Source organism: Fonsecaea multimorphosa, assembly GCF_000836435.1.
Source record: "Fonsecaea multimorphosa CBS 102226 unplaced genomic scaffold supercont1.5, whole genome shotgun sequence".
Lineage (NCBI taxonomy): Eukaryota > Fungi > Ascomycota > Eurotiomycetes > Chaetothyriales > Herpotrichiellaceae > Fonsecaea > Fonsecaea multimorphosa.
Window position 1 is genome coordinate 618,156 of NW_015971639.1, and position 16,025 is coordinate 634,180.

At 52.0% G+C, this 16,025-nt stretch overlaps 5 protein-coding genes across 5 annotated transcripts; 2 read left to right on the forward strand and 3 right to left on the reverse strand.

The window, feature by feature from the left end:
• Positions 1–751: 751 nt before the first annotated feature.
• Positions 752–2,851, reverse strand: Z520_03436 (uncharacterized protein; the record flags this gene model as incomplete). The annotated part of the gene is made up of 3 exons (XM_016773947.1): positions 752–2,234; positions 2,309–2,619; positions 2,690–2,851. 3 exons carry the CDS (start codon positions 2,849–2,851, stop codon positions 752–754), a joined length of 1,956 nt encoding a protein of 651 aa, XP_016634893.1.
• A 403-nt stretch (positions 2,852–3,254) lies between these two features.
• Z520_03437 (uncharacterized protein) lies at positions 3,255–7,459 on the reverse strand (the record flags this gene model as incomplete). Its single annotated transcript, XM_016773948.1, has 2 exons — positions 3,255–4,549; positions 4,612–7,459. The coding sequence occupies 2 exons, from the start codon at positions 7,457–7,459 to the stop codon at positions 3,255–3,257; spliced, it is 4,143 nt and encodes a 1,380-aa protein (XP_016634894.1).
• A 1,113-nt stretch (positions 7,460–8,572) lies between these two features.
• Positions 8,573–10,435, reverse strand: Z520_03438 (serine/threonine-protein phosphatase 2B catalytic subunit; the record flags this gene model as incomplete). The annotated part of the gene is made up of 5 exons (XM_016773949.1): positions 8,573–8,612; positions 8,664–9,565; positions 9,624–9,881; positions 9,934–10,265; positions 10,318–10,435. 5 exons carry the CDS (start codon positions 10,433–10,435, stop codon positions 8,573–8,575), a joined length of 1,650 nt encoding a protein of 549 aa, XP_016634895.1.
• Positions 10,436–11,410: 975 nt separating this feature from the next.
• On the forward strand, positions 11,411–11,984 carry Z520_03439 (uncharacterized protein; the record flags this gene model as incomplete). Its single annotated transcript, XM_016773950.1, has 2 exons — positions 11,411–11,426; positions 11,482–11,984. The coding sequence occupies 2 exons, from the start codon at positions 11,411–11,413 to the stop codon at positions 11,982–11,984; spliced, it is 519 nt and encodes a 172-aa protein (XP_016634896.1).
• Positions 11,985–14,489: 2,505 nt separating this feature from the next.
• Positions 14,490–15,838, forward strand: Z520_03440 (uncharacterized protein; the record flags this gene model as incomplete). Its single annotated transcript, XM_016773951.1, has 5 exons — positions 14,490–14,600; positions 14,694–14,944; positions 15,004–15,070; positions 15,136–15,323; positions 15,442–15,838. 5 exons carry the CDS (start codon positions 14,490–14,492, stop codon positions 15,836–15,838), a joined length of 1,014 nt encoding a protein of 337 aa, XP_016634897.1.
• Positions 15,839–16,025: the final 187 nt, after the last annotated feature.

A 16,025-nucleotide genomic window follows, 5' to 3' on the forward strand; every position in this document is an offset into this window, starting at 1 on the left:
CTAGCATGCACAGGAGTTTCTGGGACACGGGGCTTGCGGGTTCAATGCACGAACTAAATGAAACATACTGTACCAACACAATGAGCAACGGAAGAAGAATGAGCGCGAGCGTGAGCGTGGGATTGCGAGATTGGCAAATGAAGATGGGCTCAATGGCCTCGATGGGCTCGATGGCCTCGATGGGTGTGAGCAGTGCGAAGGATGCGTCGCAAATGCGTAGCAGATGATGGATCAGACGGCAACGCGAGGTCGCTTTGCAAATGCGAAAAAGTTTCCGGGAAGACAAAGAGACAAGCTCCGAATGACTGGACGAGTCTGCGCCATCCATACTATTAGAATGCAATAAATACAGTAGGCGCGCATGCAACTCCAAGCAAGGGAGGGCTGACGTGAAAGAGAACAAGGAAGAGAGCTCCTTGTGTACCTAGGTATCGCACTGCATGCGTCAAGTCCTTTCACTGATTCATTCATCGTTTCTCTCTCTCGCAGATCTCTAAAACCATCTACCCACCCTCCATTTATCTCGGGTTCCTTCGTAATAATTTCGAAATCGGCCGGTGCCCTCATTTCCTAAATTTTATGAAAGGCCATCCCTTGTGCCAGCCATGGAAGAGGATACCACCCCTTTGTAACCCCATGGCGCCCCCTTACACTACACTAAAGACGCCGAAAGGACCACTTATCCCCTTCCATGCCCTTCCGGGGTGGGGTGTGTTCAATTAATCTCGACGCCCCTTCTTCGGTGTCTTACTTACTGCCGCGTTGCGCCGGCAGTGTCAGGTCTGCGGCTCGCATGTGGAGCAGCAGTGGTGGTGCTTGTGCTGGTACTACCCCTTGAGGTCGTCAAGACCGATGTGGTCCGTTCACTTCCAGTCCCGTAGCTGCTGGCCGAGTAGATGCTTGAAGGATTGGTGCTGTTCTCGCGCCGCCAGATGCGTTGGTGTTGGTACTGCTGCAATGGCAGTGGCAGCGGCGGTTGGGTCTGGCTGTGGCTTGAACCCATACCGTGTGCGTACTGGTGGTGGTGGTGATAATGTCTGTAGCGGATGGGACTGGGCCGGCGGAGATTCGCACGAACTGGAGCAGGAGCGGTCGAGGCCGATGCTGAGGCGGATCTTGATCGAGTCGTGGGCCGTGATGTCGCTGTCGCTGTGGGACCTCCAGGTGTCGTTGAGTGGTGGTGGCCTGGTGCGCGGGCAGGTATAGCTGGGGCTGCTGCTGCTGCTCGACGCGCTGCTGGAGGCTGTGTGGGCAGAGGTACAGGTGGAGGAGGCACAGAGGGCATCGGCGTCGGCACCTGCTTTCTTGGTGATATTGCCTGCTCTGTGGTGGTGGTGGTCTTCTTTACAAGCTTCGTCGACGTGACGCTTGGCCCGGACGACGACGAAGAAGAGGAAGAAGAAGACTCAGCCGCCTCACGCTTAGCTGTCGGAGGGCCCGCTGTGAAGGCGGTGTTGATGTTTCCACCAGCTTGGGCAACTATTTGCGAATCTGGAGACACTGACACCTTTGAATACAGCAGCGATTGGAGTGTCAAGGCCGACCCGGTACTAAGTGCTCGAATGGTAGGATCGGCACTCAGTGGCGTATGATGCAGCGCTGGAGACCACGTCGGAGCCGGAGCGGTGGGAAGGGGTGGCACATCAGATACCACAGCAGCAGGAGTATTGTCATTTGCGGATATCGTCCGGCGCAGATCTCCTCTCTCTGGGTTACTGTTAGCTCGGCTCCGCGAGCAAACGGTGGATGGACGAGTCTGAGTCGACGGCCTCGAGATACCGACCGAAGTAGAGGAGGATTGCGACGAGCATAGGGACGAATTCCGGTCACCCAGGTCCAAGCATCGGCCCTCAGAGACCGAGCGCAGGGTACTCGAGTATCGGCTGCTGCTCTGTTGTGAGAAGGTGTAAGGTTGGTAATGGTACCTGTTGCGATGGTCGTGGCAGTAATAGTACTTGTGTGGATAGATGGCCTTTTGAGACGATAAGCTGTTGCGGCGCTGTAGCCATTGTTCGTGCTCGATTCTGTTCGGGCGCCGTTCGGGGACGAGGAAGAGATGGTCGTTTTTCTCAACTGACACACCAGAACGGCTGCTGGAGACCGATAGAGCTGGGGTATGGACTTTTGAGGGAGCTTTGCGAGATAGACAGGTACAATAACAGTTCAAGACGCCCGCCCCACGACAAGATGATGGATGTTGTTGGTCCAAGAAGGAGAGGCAGGCCATGAAGATGCTAGTACGGACACACAAAGGGTCAGTGAACATTGCCCATAACGGTTTTGTAGATACGCTGAAGGGCCAACTTACGCCATCAGGACCGACAAGGCTACCAGAGCGCGGTGCAGCCGGCAAGACAGCCCGTATCTCCAGTTCTGCTCTTGCAGTTCATTCTGCCATGCCTCCAACGGTTCTCTCAGACACGTGGGCGCTCGCAGCGCAACAAGGAGATTGACACAACCCAGGATCATCCACAAAATCACCAGGACCTGGACACAAGTCGTACAAGCCGACTCCAGCCTTGGTGATGCGGTCGAGGGTGATATAGTCTGCAAAGCTTTGCTCCTCTGTTGGAACATGAGGTAACATCGGACTCCCATGATCATAATGGTAGGTAAGGACTAGGGTAACGGTTAGGGACCATGCCTGACAAGCGTATGAGTAGCATTGATGCGTCCACGCAAGACTCACAAAGGCAATCGAGAGGTTAACTCCCGAAGATGTTGTCGAGCACACAGCTCCCTTTGTTCTCAGAAACACAGCTATGGATAGGATACTGTAGCCGAGTGTCAGGATGATGCAGACATTGGTGATTCTGTACGCTGTCACGGTCTTGTTGCCCTGGCCCGCCATGTTGATGAGCTTTTGGAAAGAAAAGGTAATGCTTCGCCATCAACCTGGAAAAGAGGATAGTAGCCATCTTGAAATCCTGACGCGTGAGCCAAAGGAGATCGCGAAAAATCCACGACTGCCATTTGCAAGAATGCTCACATAGAACGGCAGGTAAGGGCGGGCTGAACGTGGTCGAAATGGGGAGCTTGTGGCTGGATAAATTCCTGCAGGAGGAGTTGAGGGGCCAGGACAAAGAAATAGGAAGAAGGGGGGTTTGCTTGACTGCAGGGGGACCAAGTGTCGGTTGAGGAATTTGCTTCTCCTACCTGTCCCTTCCTTCATCCAACCAAATAACAACTAAAGGGGTATCGTAGAATGCAATCCAGGGTATCGCCGCTCTTCAACAATCGCGCCTATCCAACCATCAGTCCATTTCCAATCCAACATCGTCATCCATCAAGTCCTCTTCGTCAAAAACATTCTCCTCGTCACCTTCCTCGTCGAGACAGCCTTCCAACAAGGCTCTGGCATACTTCGTGTCCACTTTGTAAAGGTCGTGGATCTCTGACACAATGATTCTGTTGTCGCCTGCGTGTTGCAACGCCTTTAGATGACAGAGCTCTCGTCCAGCAACGTACCATACCCAATTCGGGCAATCTCCCTTCGAGCACACCTCTTTATGCAGGCATGATGCTTTGAGAAGGTCCCATTCGGAGAAGCGACGGCCCTTTTCTGCGTCGTAGCGACGAACCAGCTCATGATCAAGTCGCTTCGGTCGGATGGCTCGGAATTCCTCGTAAACAGTTGCAACAGCAAGACTGTATTCCCCCCAGTCCTTGTTTTCGTTCGGCGTCGGTTCAGACCTAAACTGAAAGGTCGACCATAGCTCCTTTATTGCTTTGATCTGCTCGAGCAGACCTTGCTTGCCTTCCAACACGTCGGTGAGTATCTCTAGGTCTGCTGCACCTGGCGCTTTGTGGGGCTGGCGCAAGGATCCTGCCGTATGAGACGTATCTTGTTCAGACCGAGATTGACCTGCTCGCCTGTTCTCCGCTTTGTCCTCTTCTATCGGAGACAACCAATAATGCCATCGTTGACTTAGATCCCTGTCGTAGTAGAGGACCTTTTTGTCCTTTTCCATTCTCACAAACTCTCGCAGCACGTGCTCTTTCAAGGTCTCGGCAACATCAAACTTGAGATAGTCTATAACGTTCAGGTAAGCGCCTGGCTTGCTCGAAGCAGTTCTGGCTTTGTAGTCAGGGTCTCGCAAGCGGCTTTTGCCACTGGCATCCCTGCGGACTCCATGCCACTTCGCCTCGGTAAGTTCCCAACCCTGCTTAACGCTATCAACCAGAAAACCTGCAAGCGCTGCTAGTTTTACTGCCCCAGAATTCATTAGTTTGTTGGGTTCTCGTGTTCGGCTCAGAGCATAAACCAGCTTTTCATGCTCCGTAGCGCAATAGCCAAGCAGGTTGGGCCGAGCATTGAAAGCAATACATTTGCGAAAATAGTCTTCGAAAGCTTCATCATGCGGACGTCCTATCTTGAACGTCTCAGATATTGGTTCCGAGCACTGAACCATACCACACTCAATCTCTTTCGGTAATTGTGGCATGTCAGTGTTACGAAAATGTCGAACAATATCTGGGTCCCAAATACATGTCACAACATCACCTAGATAGCTCGCCAGGGAATATGTCAGTGCTTCTGTACCTTGAGCTGCAAGAGAAGAACGTGATTGCCGAAGTAACAGAAATGTAGGGCATAAACCAGGAACTTACCATCATAGTCGCCGCCTGACAACAAGGATGCGAGAGGGATAGCACCTTTCACAGAGAACAGAATGACATTCTTATAGTGACGTAGCTCGTGTTTGTAGACAGCTCTGCATCTCTGCATATCAGATGCCAGGTGCGCCGGATTTCGAGCCACGAGTAGTTCAAGGCCTTCAAGCGTGGTTTCCCTGAGCCCTGTCACCGGATGTGTTATGGGTGTTGAAGAACCAAGAAACACTTCGCCTGGAGCAAGCACACCTAATGGGTCTGGTGCACAAAAGACAGCCGTAGAGTGTGGTATCTGGATCCACATTTTCTCCACGTAGTTGGTCATGTAGTCAAGGAGCAGACGATAGGCGTTGGTGATGAGTTTTCTGCATGTCTGCGGATGAAAGCCAGATTCCAACAGGAATTTCATTTGCTCTTTGTTCGAGCAAGGAAACGAGCCCAAGACTTTCTTAGCCTCGAGTCGGGATGAATGAGCATGCTCTTGCATCCAAAGCCGGAGGCATCTCGGATCTTTCATCGCTTCTATGAGAGTCTTTGAGAACGACTGCACATCCGATTGCAACGCTTCTTGAAAAACTTCACGTGGGACTCCCCTGTCTTCCAGGATATTGATTAGTTGAATGTTTAACTGCGCCTGCTTGCATTCGGCGGCAAATTTCAACACTTCAAATGTTCGCAGAGCAGCATCGTCATCTGCATCATCACGATCGCGCGGGTGTGGCTTAATCTTGAGCTGAGATTCGGAAACTTCAATCCAGTAACCCCTCTCACTGATGTGGGCGTACTTGTTCTCGTAGTCCACCAACCACAAACCTTTGCCACCTGAGATACGCCCTTGGACAGCCGAGGGTGGCTCACCTTCGCCGCCGTACGCCGCCCAAATGGCTTTGGCGAGCGAGTAAGACATCAATGCACAGCCGTCGTTCATCACTTTGCGTTTGGAACCGTCGCTAGATTCGTCACCAAGTTCGTCATGCCGGTACAAAAACTCATGCCGCTTCAGTTCTATTGTCGGAGTCGTCCTTGAGAAGCCAATGCTCCATCTGGAGAATAGCTTGAGGTCCATCGAATCGGCGTTGGCATTCAGAGGCATATGCCATTGCATCAGTTCTTGCCGCGTGATATTCTGGTATTGACCGTTAAGCTTGATATCTGATAACTTGAGTCCCGAGAGAGGTCGTGGGACTATGTCAAATCCAGTCTCTGCAAAGAGTATGATCCTTGAACGCCGCGTTTGCACCTTGTTGCGCCCTGTTTTATTTTTCGACTTCTCGACGAAGCATATTCTCCAGAGACGTCCTGCAATGAAATGGGAGTTCGATGCCAGAAAATCGATTACTTTGTCGTACGATGGCACAGATTTGGGGCTCAGTCTTCGCAACCTGTCGGGAAGTCTGAATGGAGGTCCGTCGAGCGCAAGAAATCTGTCGGCACCAAATTTTCGGTAGAAGCGGCTGGACTGCACCAGCTGTATGGGGTTGAGTCGAAGTGTGAGTACGCTTGGTGAGCAGTCCTCGTTCCAGTCCAAGGCAGCTGTGAAGTGAGCGACCCTATGTGTTTTTTCATCCATGTACTTGTCATCTTGCACAATCCAACTGGGGAGGTCAGACTTATGAGGCAGCGGTTGCAAAGCCTTTGCACGACAGAACTCCTTGACCACGCGCCAAAATTCCTCCGCAGAAGCGGGAGGTTTCTTGTGGATTTCTTCGAATTTCTTGTACAGTTCAATTGGTCTCAGACCAAAAAGAGGTGCAAGCCGATGCAGTTCCCAACAGTACCAAAATGGAACATGTGATGGCAAGATTGCTTGTTTTCTGAAAGGGCCATTAGACTCGAGATCGGTCGGGTCGAATGGAGTCGGAGCCTTGCTCAGTTCGCTGAAAGAGGTAGAGAATTGCTCGTCTTCGAAAAGCTCCATGCACTCCTGAGTTGGAAACAAGTCCGGCGAGTCTTCGGCCTGCGAACTGACCATAGAGGTATCATTCGACTGCTTGCCTCCAATCCCTTCATCGGCGGTCGAAAAGATGGAGGATACAGCGGGGGATATCACACTCTCGAAGCTAATTGGGTCAGGCACTTGGAGACTGCGAATTTCTGGTGGAGGAGGTGCCGATACGGGTCTGAACTGGCGGAACTCCGAGAGTGTTTGCTGTCGCTTGTTTTGCTGTGGCAGAATGTGAGCAGACTGAAACTCAAATTCAGGTAGAAGACTGACCCCATTCGGAGAGCCAATTGTGCGCTTTGAAGACACTGTCAGGGGGCTCTTCAACTGGGGCTCATCCCGCGTGTTGTTCTGGTCGTGAGATTTCCTTAGGGTGTTTCTCGACGGCGTTGAGAAGGACTCCTGCCTTGTGGACACTGCCTCCCTTACAGGGGTTGTAGGAGCTGTCACAAAGGGGGCAGCTGACGTAGAGCCTGGCTCGGTAGAGTAATCAGACGATAGTCGTGCTAGCTGATAATTCTCCTCCAAGATGGTGTCCAGAAGTTTTACAAGCGCACATCGCTGGGAGTCGGTTGGTCGGACGAGGCCAGCCTTGCGTGCCACGAGACTCTTGACCACAGGCAACACAGGCAAAGTGCCTGGTACTTGCGAGGTTTTGAAGACCCAATCAGAGTAAACATGCCGTGCCCTCTGCTCGAAGTCAAGCAGAACTGTTTTGGTAATGTCCGTCCTGAAGCAGAGGAATCTGATTTTGTTTGAGCAATTGGCAGCCAAGCGTTCGGACTCATCGGCCGGAGCAGTTTGTCCACCATGGAACCTTGGAAGTCTCAAGTCCCATTGTGCATTGAGACCGTCAATAGCCTGGTCAATGTTGTTGCTGATCTCCTTCGGTGTGGGTGGCATGGTGACTCTGACATTGATTAGACCATCAGCCAGAGAGCTATCCTGGTGCGAGCGAGCTGTGAGCAGCTGTCAATGAACACTCAGCTCCTGTTCAGTTGCCTTCTGGACCCGGGGTAAGGCGGCACGCTGATGTTATCCCAGGAAGGGCCGAAGTCGGTCCAGTGAACGCTCAAACGCAGCTGAAAGAGAGCAGTAGAACAAAGCTCAGGAGTGCACTGGGCTCTACATGGTCGTCTGAACCAACAGGAAGGATATATCAGTGCCTGAGGCACAAGGAAGAGGTAACGGCAGAGGTAGTGATGAAGAGGAGGAGATTGGTTGGACTCACAGGTGTTGGTACCGGCAGCGATGCCAGCGAGCAGCGAGCCAAACAGGCGCCCGGAAGATGGAGCGGCACGACCCCGGCGCTGGTGGCGTCCCATTGGCGCCCCCGTCGCCCCAGTGCCGAATCAGCTCGTGCATCTCGACCACCGCGTCCACGCGTAAAGTTTTTTCTGTCACAGCCTCACAGGGCTTTGGCCGTAGTCAAACTCGGTACGGCGTTCGAAAATCGCAGAACAGGAGGAGTCGACTTCGCTTTCCACCCAGTTTACTCGAGGTTCTCCTTGATAGTCTCGTACCATGGATCTGAGCCCTCGACGACTTGTTTCTCGCCTACAGCATCAGCCATTCTGCGCTCTGGCAGAAGCATGAAGCTTACCTAGGTAGGGAAAAGTGAGTATACAAGTATAACGAAGAAAAGGAAGTAAAGTCTCAGGGCAGGTCATGGGCCTTTTATTTCTGCTCCATGAATAGAGTTCAGGCACCGACTCAGGAGAAGCATCGGCAGTTTGATCAATGCCGACAGCACGGCGGCGCCTGGATGCTGCCAGCCAACCGTTGCTTGCAACCACACGTCCTTTGCCTCGCGCTACACACCGCTTCCTTTCATACCACTCCACACAACACCCCAAGCACTTCCTGTCGCCCAACTTGTTCCCACCACTCGTAACTGCTCAAGCTTATGTCTCGCCACTCGTCCACCCTGAGAGAGTGGGCCGGAGTCGTGGACTCGTATAATCATCATCAAGAGGACATCATTTGCGATTCTTCACTCTCGTCATATTCAGATTCTCATTCCTTTCGACGATGGCCACGTGGGTTGGAAGAGCCACTGGATCATGTTAGCCTCAGAACATCAGTAGAATTGTATTGTATCACTTACAAGCTGATTCTCCTTGCCACGCCTTGCAGGTTGGTGTCATTCTCTGCTTCAGTGGCCGCTCTCTCCAAAGCAGCTCGCCTGTCTTCGGCACTGCGCTTCTCAATTTCCTCAGGCGAGGGGGGGAGGCGCTCATTCTGGAGATCGACTTTACGGGCGTCCTCAAAGTTGTGGATGGCCTGCTTGATGCCTTCGGCACCCAACATTAGAGTCCCTGCCGGCAGGCGACCTCCGGATTGAGTCTTCAGCTCAGTGACGCGTTCGGATTCTTCACGCAAGACCTGGAAGACCCGGGAAAGCCGCCCAATGGCAAGGATCTTGTTCTTGATGGCCCGGCGCTTGGCTTCTGTGGATTCCGGATCGGCGCCAAATGGTGGCGTCTCTGGCTCCATGCTCGAACTCTGCGTATCTTCCTCCAATTCTTCCTTAGAGCAGGTGTTGAGGATAGCGATAAGCATGTCTGTAATCTTTTCACCAACAAAGGGTAGAGACCAGGTGAAGACATCCATGAAATTCGGAAGCCAGTATGGGTGGGGGGTGCAGTTGAACTGTCTGATGTTCATAACATTGTTTTCGTACTTGAGCACCGCAGCTTTGTTGTTGTAGACATCAAGGTAATTCGGCGCGCTGAAGATGGTCATGACACTGGGAAAGCCAGTTGTCCGCGTCTTGCGGTACATGCGGTAGCCCGCATCTTGAGCTTCGTGTGCACGGATGATGGAGAGCAGATTGTTTTTCTCGAGGAAATTGCAGGCGGCCGGGTAGGAGAAGAAATAGGAGCAGCCCCTGACGTGGTTATGCACGTAGTATTCCCCGGTTTTCTCTTGGCCAAATTCCTCCAGAGGATCAGCCCAGAGGATGTCACACATAAGGCCGTGGGTGGGAGGCTCGCGGAAACGGTCGATCTGACGGCATTCATTAGCACAATGACAATGACCAAATTGGAAGTTTCACGTGGCATACGCTCTTGATGTCCTCCAGAGTGTGTAGTTCTGGGCTTAAACCACCGTGTATACACAGAAACTGCTTGTTCATGACAGCGGCCAAGGGCAAGGCACAGAAGGACTCCATGCATGCGTCATAGATCTTTTCTGAGTATTTGTGTTTGCACTCGAGTTTGAAGGTGAAATAATCTGTCAGATGCCTGCACTCGTGGTTCCCACGGAGAAGCCACAAGGTGTTTGGGTACCAAATTTTGAGGGACCACAAGTAGAGCACGCACTAAACAGGTTGTCAATAGGTGAAACTCTGAGCAGAACCGAGGAGGTCGTACCTCAATGCTGAAGTATCCGCGGTCAACATAATCCCCCAAAAAGAGATATCTAGTCTCAGCAGGATCTCCGCCTACTTCAAACAGCTTCATGAGGTCAAAATATTGTCCATGAACATCGCCGCACACGGTGATCGGAGCATCCATTTCCAGCAGATTTGGTTCAGCTTTTAGCAGCTTGGTACCCTCACTTATGATCCACAAGGCTTGCTCTTCGGTCAATCGCCCCTCTCGGTAAAAGTGTTGTTTCAAGAAGGACAAGTTCGGCTTCGATCGATCGGTTGGCGACCAGAATTGTTCGTTCGTGGGAGGTTGCATGGCGGGAGCCTGGACATCTGCCACCGCATCAGATATGGCCATGGGAGAAATCTCTCTTGGACAACCTACCCTTGCATACTCGTTCTTGAGTGCTCACCTGGGAGCCATCTTCCATTATATGTAACGTGAAGTCGATCTCAGGCACGGGCTTCTTATCCACCACTGCTCTGTGTAACGGACCATCCATCTTGATTGTAAGGTGCGCTCCTGGCGCAAACGGTCTCTGAGACGATTGAAGTGTAGCAGCGCTGAGGCTGAGGGGTGAAAGCAAAGATACCAGCGAGTTCGTGAAAGTAAATGGTCAGCAGAATTGGTTGTGGCAATGTTAGCGCCGGGAGGAACAATCGTCGGTGGTGCTGCTGGTCAGGAGGGGGTTGAATCGGGCTTTTCGAGGCGTGACGGACTTCCCAGAAGTTGTCGCGAAGGAGGTTAGGATGCGGTGAGGAGAGATCTTGGACGCCGGCAAGGGGACAAGAGCTGAAAAATAAAAGTGGGCAACAATTGAAAATCGGGGGCGGCTGAAGCTGTAATAAGAGTCGGATTGTCAAGCAGTTTCAGGAGGATGAGGATTTTAGGGTCCAGATCCAGTTCAGGCACTTTCAGGCCAGGGCTGAAATTCTCCAAGAAACTAAACACACAGTACATACGCAGCTCGCCAGTTCAAACGGCGCCGATGCAGCTAAATGCTGAGTGACGGATGCAAGTCAATCGAGCCTAAAGAGAAGCTTGGACGATAAGATTGGACTTGAGTGACCCTCATACTACTACAACGGTAGGTAGAGAGCAATAAGGACAGCGGGTTCTGGTCGAGGAGGGGCAAAGGTGGGAGGCTTCCCTCACAATATGGGACGATATGGGGTCCGACATGGAAGCGAGGCACGCGCCTCAGCTTCATTCGCCGTATCACTTTCATGTCTTTGTAAACTTTACTCTGCTTGTCATCATCATAGTCCCCAGCTTGCCAGGCACCCATGTACCGAGTACCTTGACAGCATTTAGGCACCTAGGTACGAGTGAGTTCATTCTCCAATCAGACTGAGTTGACCCGCAGTCGGGCCTGGAGGTTGTTTCCATTGCCCAAATTACCACAGATCTCACCTCCAAGACAACCTCGTTGCTCTCCGGACAACTAGTCGAACACGGGTAGAGGCTCTGCAGAGACATGTTTGACACACACAGTATGTGCCCGGGCGTAACTCCCCAGAGCAAGATTCGTCAGACCGCTGACCGCAGGAACAGAGCCTCATCCGCTGCTCGCGCAGGTTCCCTTGACTGTCTCTCCCTTTCTGTCGTTGCCGACTGCTGTGACGCTGCCTTACACCTTTCGATCTGTGCCCACGTCGCTTCCTCCTTCCATCATTGCTGAAAACGGGCCCGGAAAGCCTAAATATGTCACTTCTTCCTCCGGCCACACTGCCCACCCAGATGATATTATCAGTTCCTGTAAAGCCCTCCAAGAGCACCTCAAAAAGACCGTAGGTGCTGCAGAAAAAGCCATCAAAGAGTGGGAGCAAGATATAAAAGATCGAGATCTCGCAGAGAAACGGAGAGTCGCGCCCGGCTGGTTGGACCGTGAAGAGAAGATACTGGAGCCCACAAAGGCATCCTCGAAGACAGGGACAGATCAGAATCTGCTGGATGGCCAGCCCGTAAATGTCATATCCGCACCCGCAATGTCACCCAGTCGTGAAGGTGAAGAACTAGATCGAGCTTTTGGTGGTCTCGGTCTCAAATGAAAGAATTGGAGCACTTGTGCCACACCCCGGAAACCTCTTGGTCCTTGCAAACCGCCGCTGTGACAGGCTCATATCGGAGTGATGGAACTACCAAGACTCTTGAGCGCCCTGTTGGCAACGTCCAGTACTATCCAACAAGCGTCATGATGTTTCATCCCACCAGACGAGACGCTTGGTTCAACTCGACCTCTGTGGAACCACCGTTCAAATCCGACACAATAACGCGGCTTCTAGAAGATCCATTTGGCACATGGCACACAACTTTTCTCTTCGTCATCTTGCTCGTTGCATTGGGCAGCTGCGCCATCTTTCTAGGCTCTCGATATGCAGAGATACTCGGATTCGGCACACATAATAACGACGAGCTCCCATTGACTCTTGAGGGCCGACAGCCGAATTGCCCAGGCGATGATGCGGGCAAACCAGGATCTTCATTCGATGAGACTGCGATATCCCAAGTCACCCACCCACAATATGACCACCATTTCGACCTCAGACGATGCCCAGGAACCGCGAACGTTCAGCCCAGCTACGTTGCGATCGGAGAAGTTCGGGAAGGGAAGATCGCGCAAAGAAGGGCATCATTGACGAGAGGCGCTGCACGAACCACACACGTACCCGACCACGCGGCACTGAACCTCCTTCCAGCTTAAGAGAACCAGCCTATGGTGCGAAAGGGCAATTTTCAGGGTACGATCGGAGACAATATCGATCCATCAAATCACTGTTCTTTCGAGAGGTCATGGACCCCAAGACTCTCCTTGGTTCGACCTTCTTCTCTGGTATCTCCAGAACTCACCATACCATTACGGCACGTTGAATTCCTACATATGGATTGGCGAATCAATTCTCGTGATGTGGGAATTTTCCCCACGGCAAAAAACCCGATCGATATTGGCGTCGATGACATTTCGACAATGTTTTAGCCGGCCCTCAATCATGGTGGCTTGAGTCTAGGAATTCCTAGTTTTAACGCTGGGAACACTCAGCTGGTTGCCGACAACTACTTGGGAACGGTTTGCACGGGTCTTGGAACGATGGAACGGAGGGTCATCGCCAGCCGTGGCGGACGTCCCAGCTTCAATACATGACCTTTGAAGAATCGCATTTCTTAGTTGACAAATCCATGTCCTTATTTGCTCCTTAGTTCGACCATTACTATGTTCCGTTCCTTTGATGGCGCCGAGACAAAAGAATCACCCGATACACTAGCCACGGTCCACCGAGCTCTCCGTGCTCACGTAACGCGGTTGGCATAATATAGTGCTAGTTGGATATCTTGACAATCTTGCGAATGTTCCAAAGTACCTGACGCAAACAAGACTCGAGTGCAATCATTGCCCCATGGAAGCTGTAGCTCGCGAGAAGAAATTCATAATGGCCGCCTAGACAGAACACTGTATATGCCTTGGCCCTGAGCGTTCCGCTTTCGGCAGCGGGGCGGAGTGGAAGTTCTCAACCAAGACTCTTGGCTTGTAATCCCGCTCCAAACAATCTACGAGTACTTGGTACCTTAGGTATATAAGTTGCTTCAAATTGTAAAGGTCATATAGGGCTTGGCATGCACGTGCACGAACGTACAGATCATGATGCCTATAGTTCTTGTATAAGATTTGGTAGCTGCTAAGAACGCCTGCCTAATTCGGTATAATCTGATATGAGCGGACGTTAGAATGCTTGACAATGCACGCCTTGCCTTGTCTGTGCACCACGCGATGGTGCGAAAACCGAGATCCCATCGCCGTTAACCATAAAAAGAAATTGAAAGGACGATTGACGACCAGATCTCTGCCCATCGCCTTCCAGATCGGCTCTTGTCTAGCGATGTTAAACCTCAGCTAGCAACTAACCGAAGCGAACCCACACACTCCTACCTGCTTAGTACCCGCCTCTTATTTCTCCGCATCTCGAAGCCTTGTTTCTGTTATTTACTTCTCTTCTCCGTGCTGTCGCGCTGATACGAATACTGACTGCCTCTTGGGTTCCTTGTTGCTGCTTGGTTCGTTCAGGACCGTCCCCTCGTTGTGGTGACATTCGTCGCCGTCCATTCTTTTAGTTGACTTATACTCTAATTCGTATGATGAGGATCACGTCGTTGTCTTTGGCCGTTGCAGCTGCTGTTTCCATCGGCCATGGCCAGAAGCACGACGAGTGGAACGACTCCAATGTTGTAGTCACCACTACCATCACCAACACACACTATGTGTGTCCTTGTACTTCTGGGTTTTTACCGGCATCCCCCCTCTCCTTACCAACGTCACACCCCTCGGCGCTCAGTGAACGTGCATGGCATCATTCTCCAGGCGACATTGCGAAGACAGAGGGGACGACCCCCTATAGCTGGCAGGGTTGGAGCACGACAGAACCGCAGAGCACTCCCGCTGCTTCGTGGACACATTCTCACTCGACGAGACCGCAATCGAGCATATCTACACATTCCACTACATCACACTCAGGGCATCATACGAGAAGTTCGTCGAGCCTGCAAAATTCTCCGAGTGCGACATGGCCGACCACTTCCATTCCTTCTCTTTCGCATTCGCCTCCCTCAACGAGTTCGACTACAACCTCGAGCCGTCCAGGAACAACATACTCGCACCCTACCAGCACGAGCGCGTGTACCACTTCTTCGACACCATTGACGAGTACCACCATCTCTAGGACAACATCGACAAGCTCTACCACTTTGTCAACCACGAGCAGTTCTAGCTCCTCCATTTCCACAAGCTCAACTTCATCCGTGACCACAACCAGCAGCAGCAGCACCACAACTTCAAGCATAACAACGACGACAACAACCACAAGCATACCTACTACTATTACGACCACCACAACCACAACGCCTTCTACAACCACCAGCACCGCCACAACGGTAAGCTATTCTATATCAATTATTCGTCTCCTTTAGACTTTCAAGCTAAGATCCTCCACAGACCACAACGACAACCACCACCACAACAGTAAGTACCATATTTCCTCCCCGCATATAGAAAGCCTAAAGCTAATTTAACATCATCAGACCACCACCACCACCACCACCACTACCACCACCACGACTACAATCAGCGCCTCCACGTGTCCGACAAGTGCTTGTCCATCCGTGACATCGACAGCACGTTTCTCAGCCATACTAACTCTCCGAGTATAATAGTCCCAGTGGATGCTGACTATTGATTTCTCACAACAGGACGTCATAACCGACGGCAGCTTCGAATCGGTCTCTGCCGACGCGATACGAGTCCCGGACGCCACGAGCGGCGACTGGACCGTCTCCGGCGGCGCAGTTTTCGCTACCAATAACGGATCGACGTACGACACGCCTGACGGATCTCAATACGTGTATGTATATTATTCCTTGATGCCTTGCCCTTGCCACATTTTCGCCGCGAAGACAGACAACTTCCTAGTAGTCTCCAAAGAGTGGGTTAATAATTACTAACTTTTTTTTTCTGTACAGCTACATCCAAGGCACATCGGCCGTGCCCATCTCCTCCGTCTCCCAAACGCTCACGAACCTCATCCCCAACGGCCTCTACACATTCACCTACGACTACGCCGTCCCCTACGTCAACAACCCCAACCCCAACCCCAGCACCTTTTCCAACTGCCAATTGACCCTCCGAGTCGGCGACCAGTCGTACACGGACCTCATCGAGGTCTACGGGTCCGACTCCGGCAGCCAACAGTCGTGGGGCCAGGGCGTGCCGCTGGAGTTTGAGGCGGACTGTTCCGAGCTGCTGTTCTCGGTGGTCTGGGACTGTTCGGGCTTGAATAGCGGGAATGAGATTGATCTTGCGATTGATAATATTGGATTTACGGGGGGGCAGTGCGTCACGGAGGAGGTAGTGCCTTAGGCCGCGGGCGATGATTGGTGAGTAGCCTTTTCGCTAGGTACAGACCTCCTGTGCGAAAGACGGTGTGGAGTCGGCGTCGAGGACTGTTGGGAACACGGATTGCCAATAGTCGCATGCGGCAGCATTATATATACCCTCGTACGAACTTAATGTTAGAAGACATCTTGATAAGCTTTCACAGACAGAC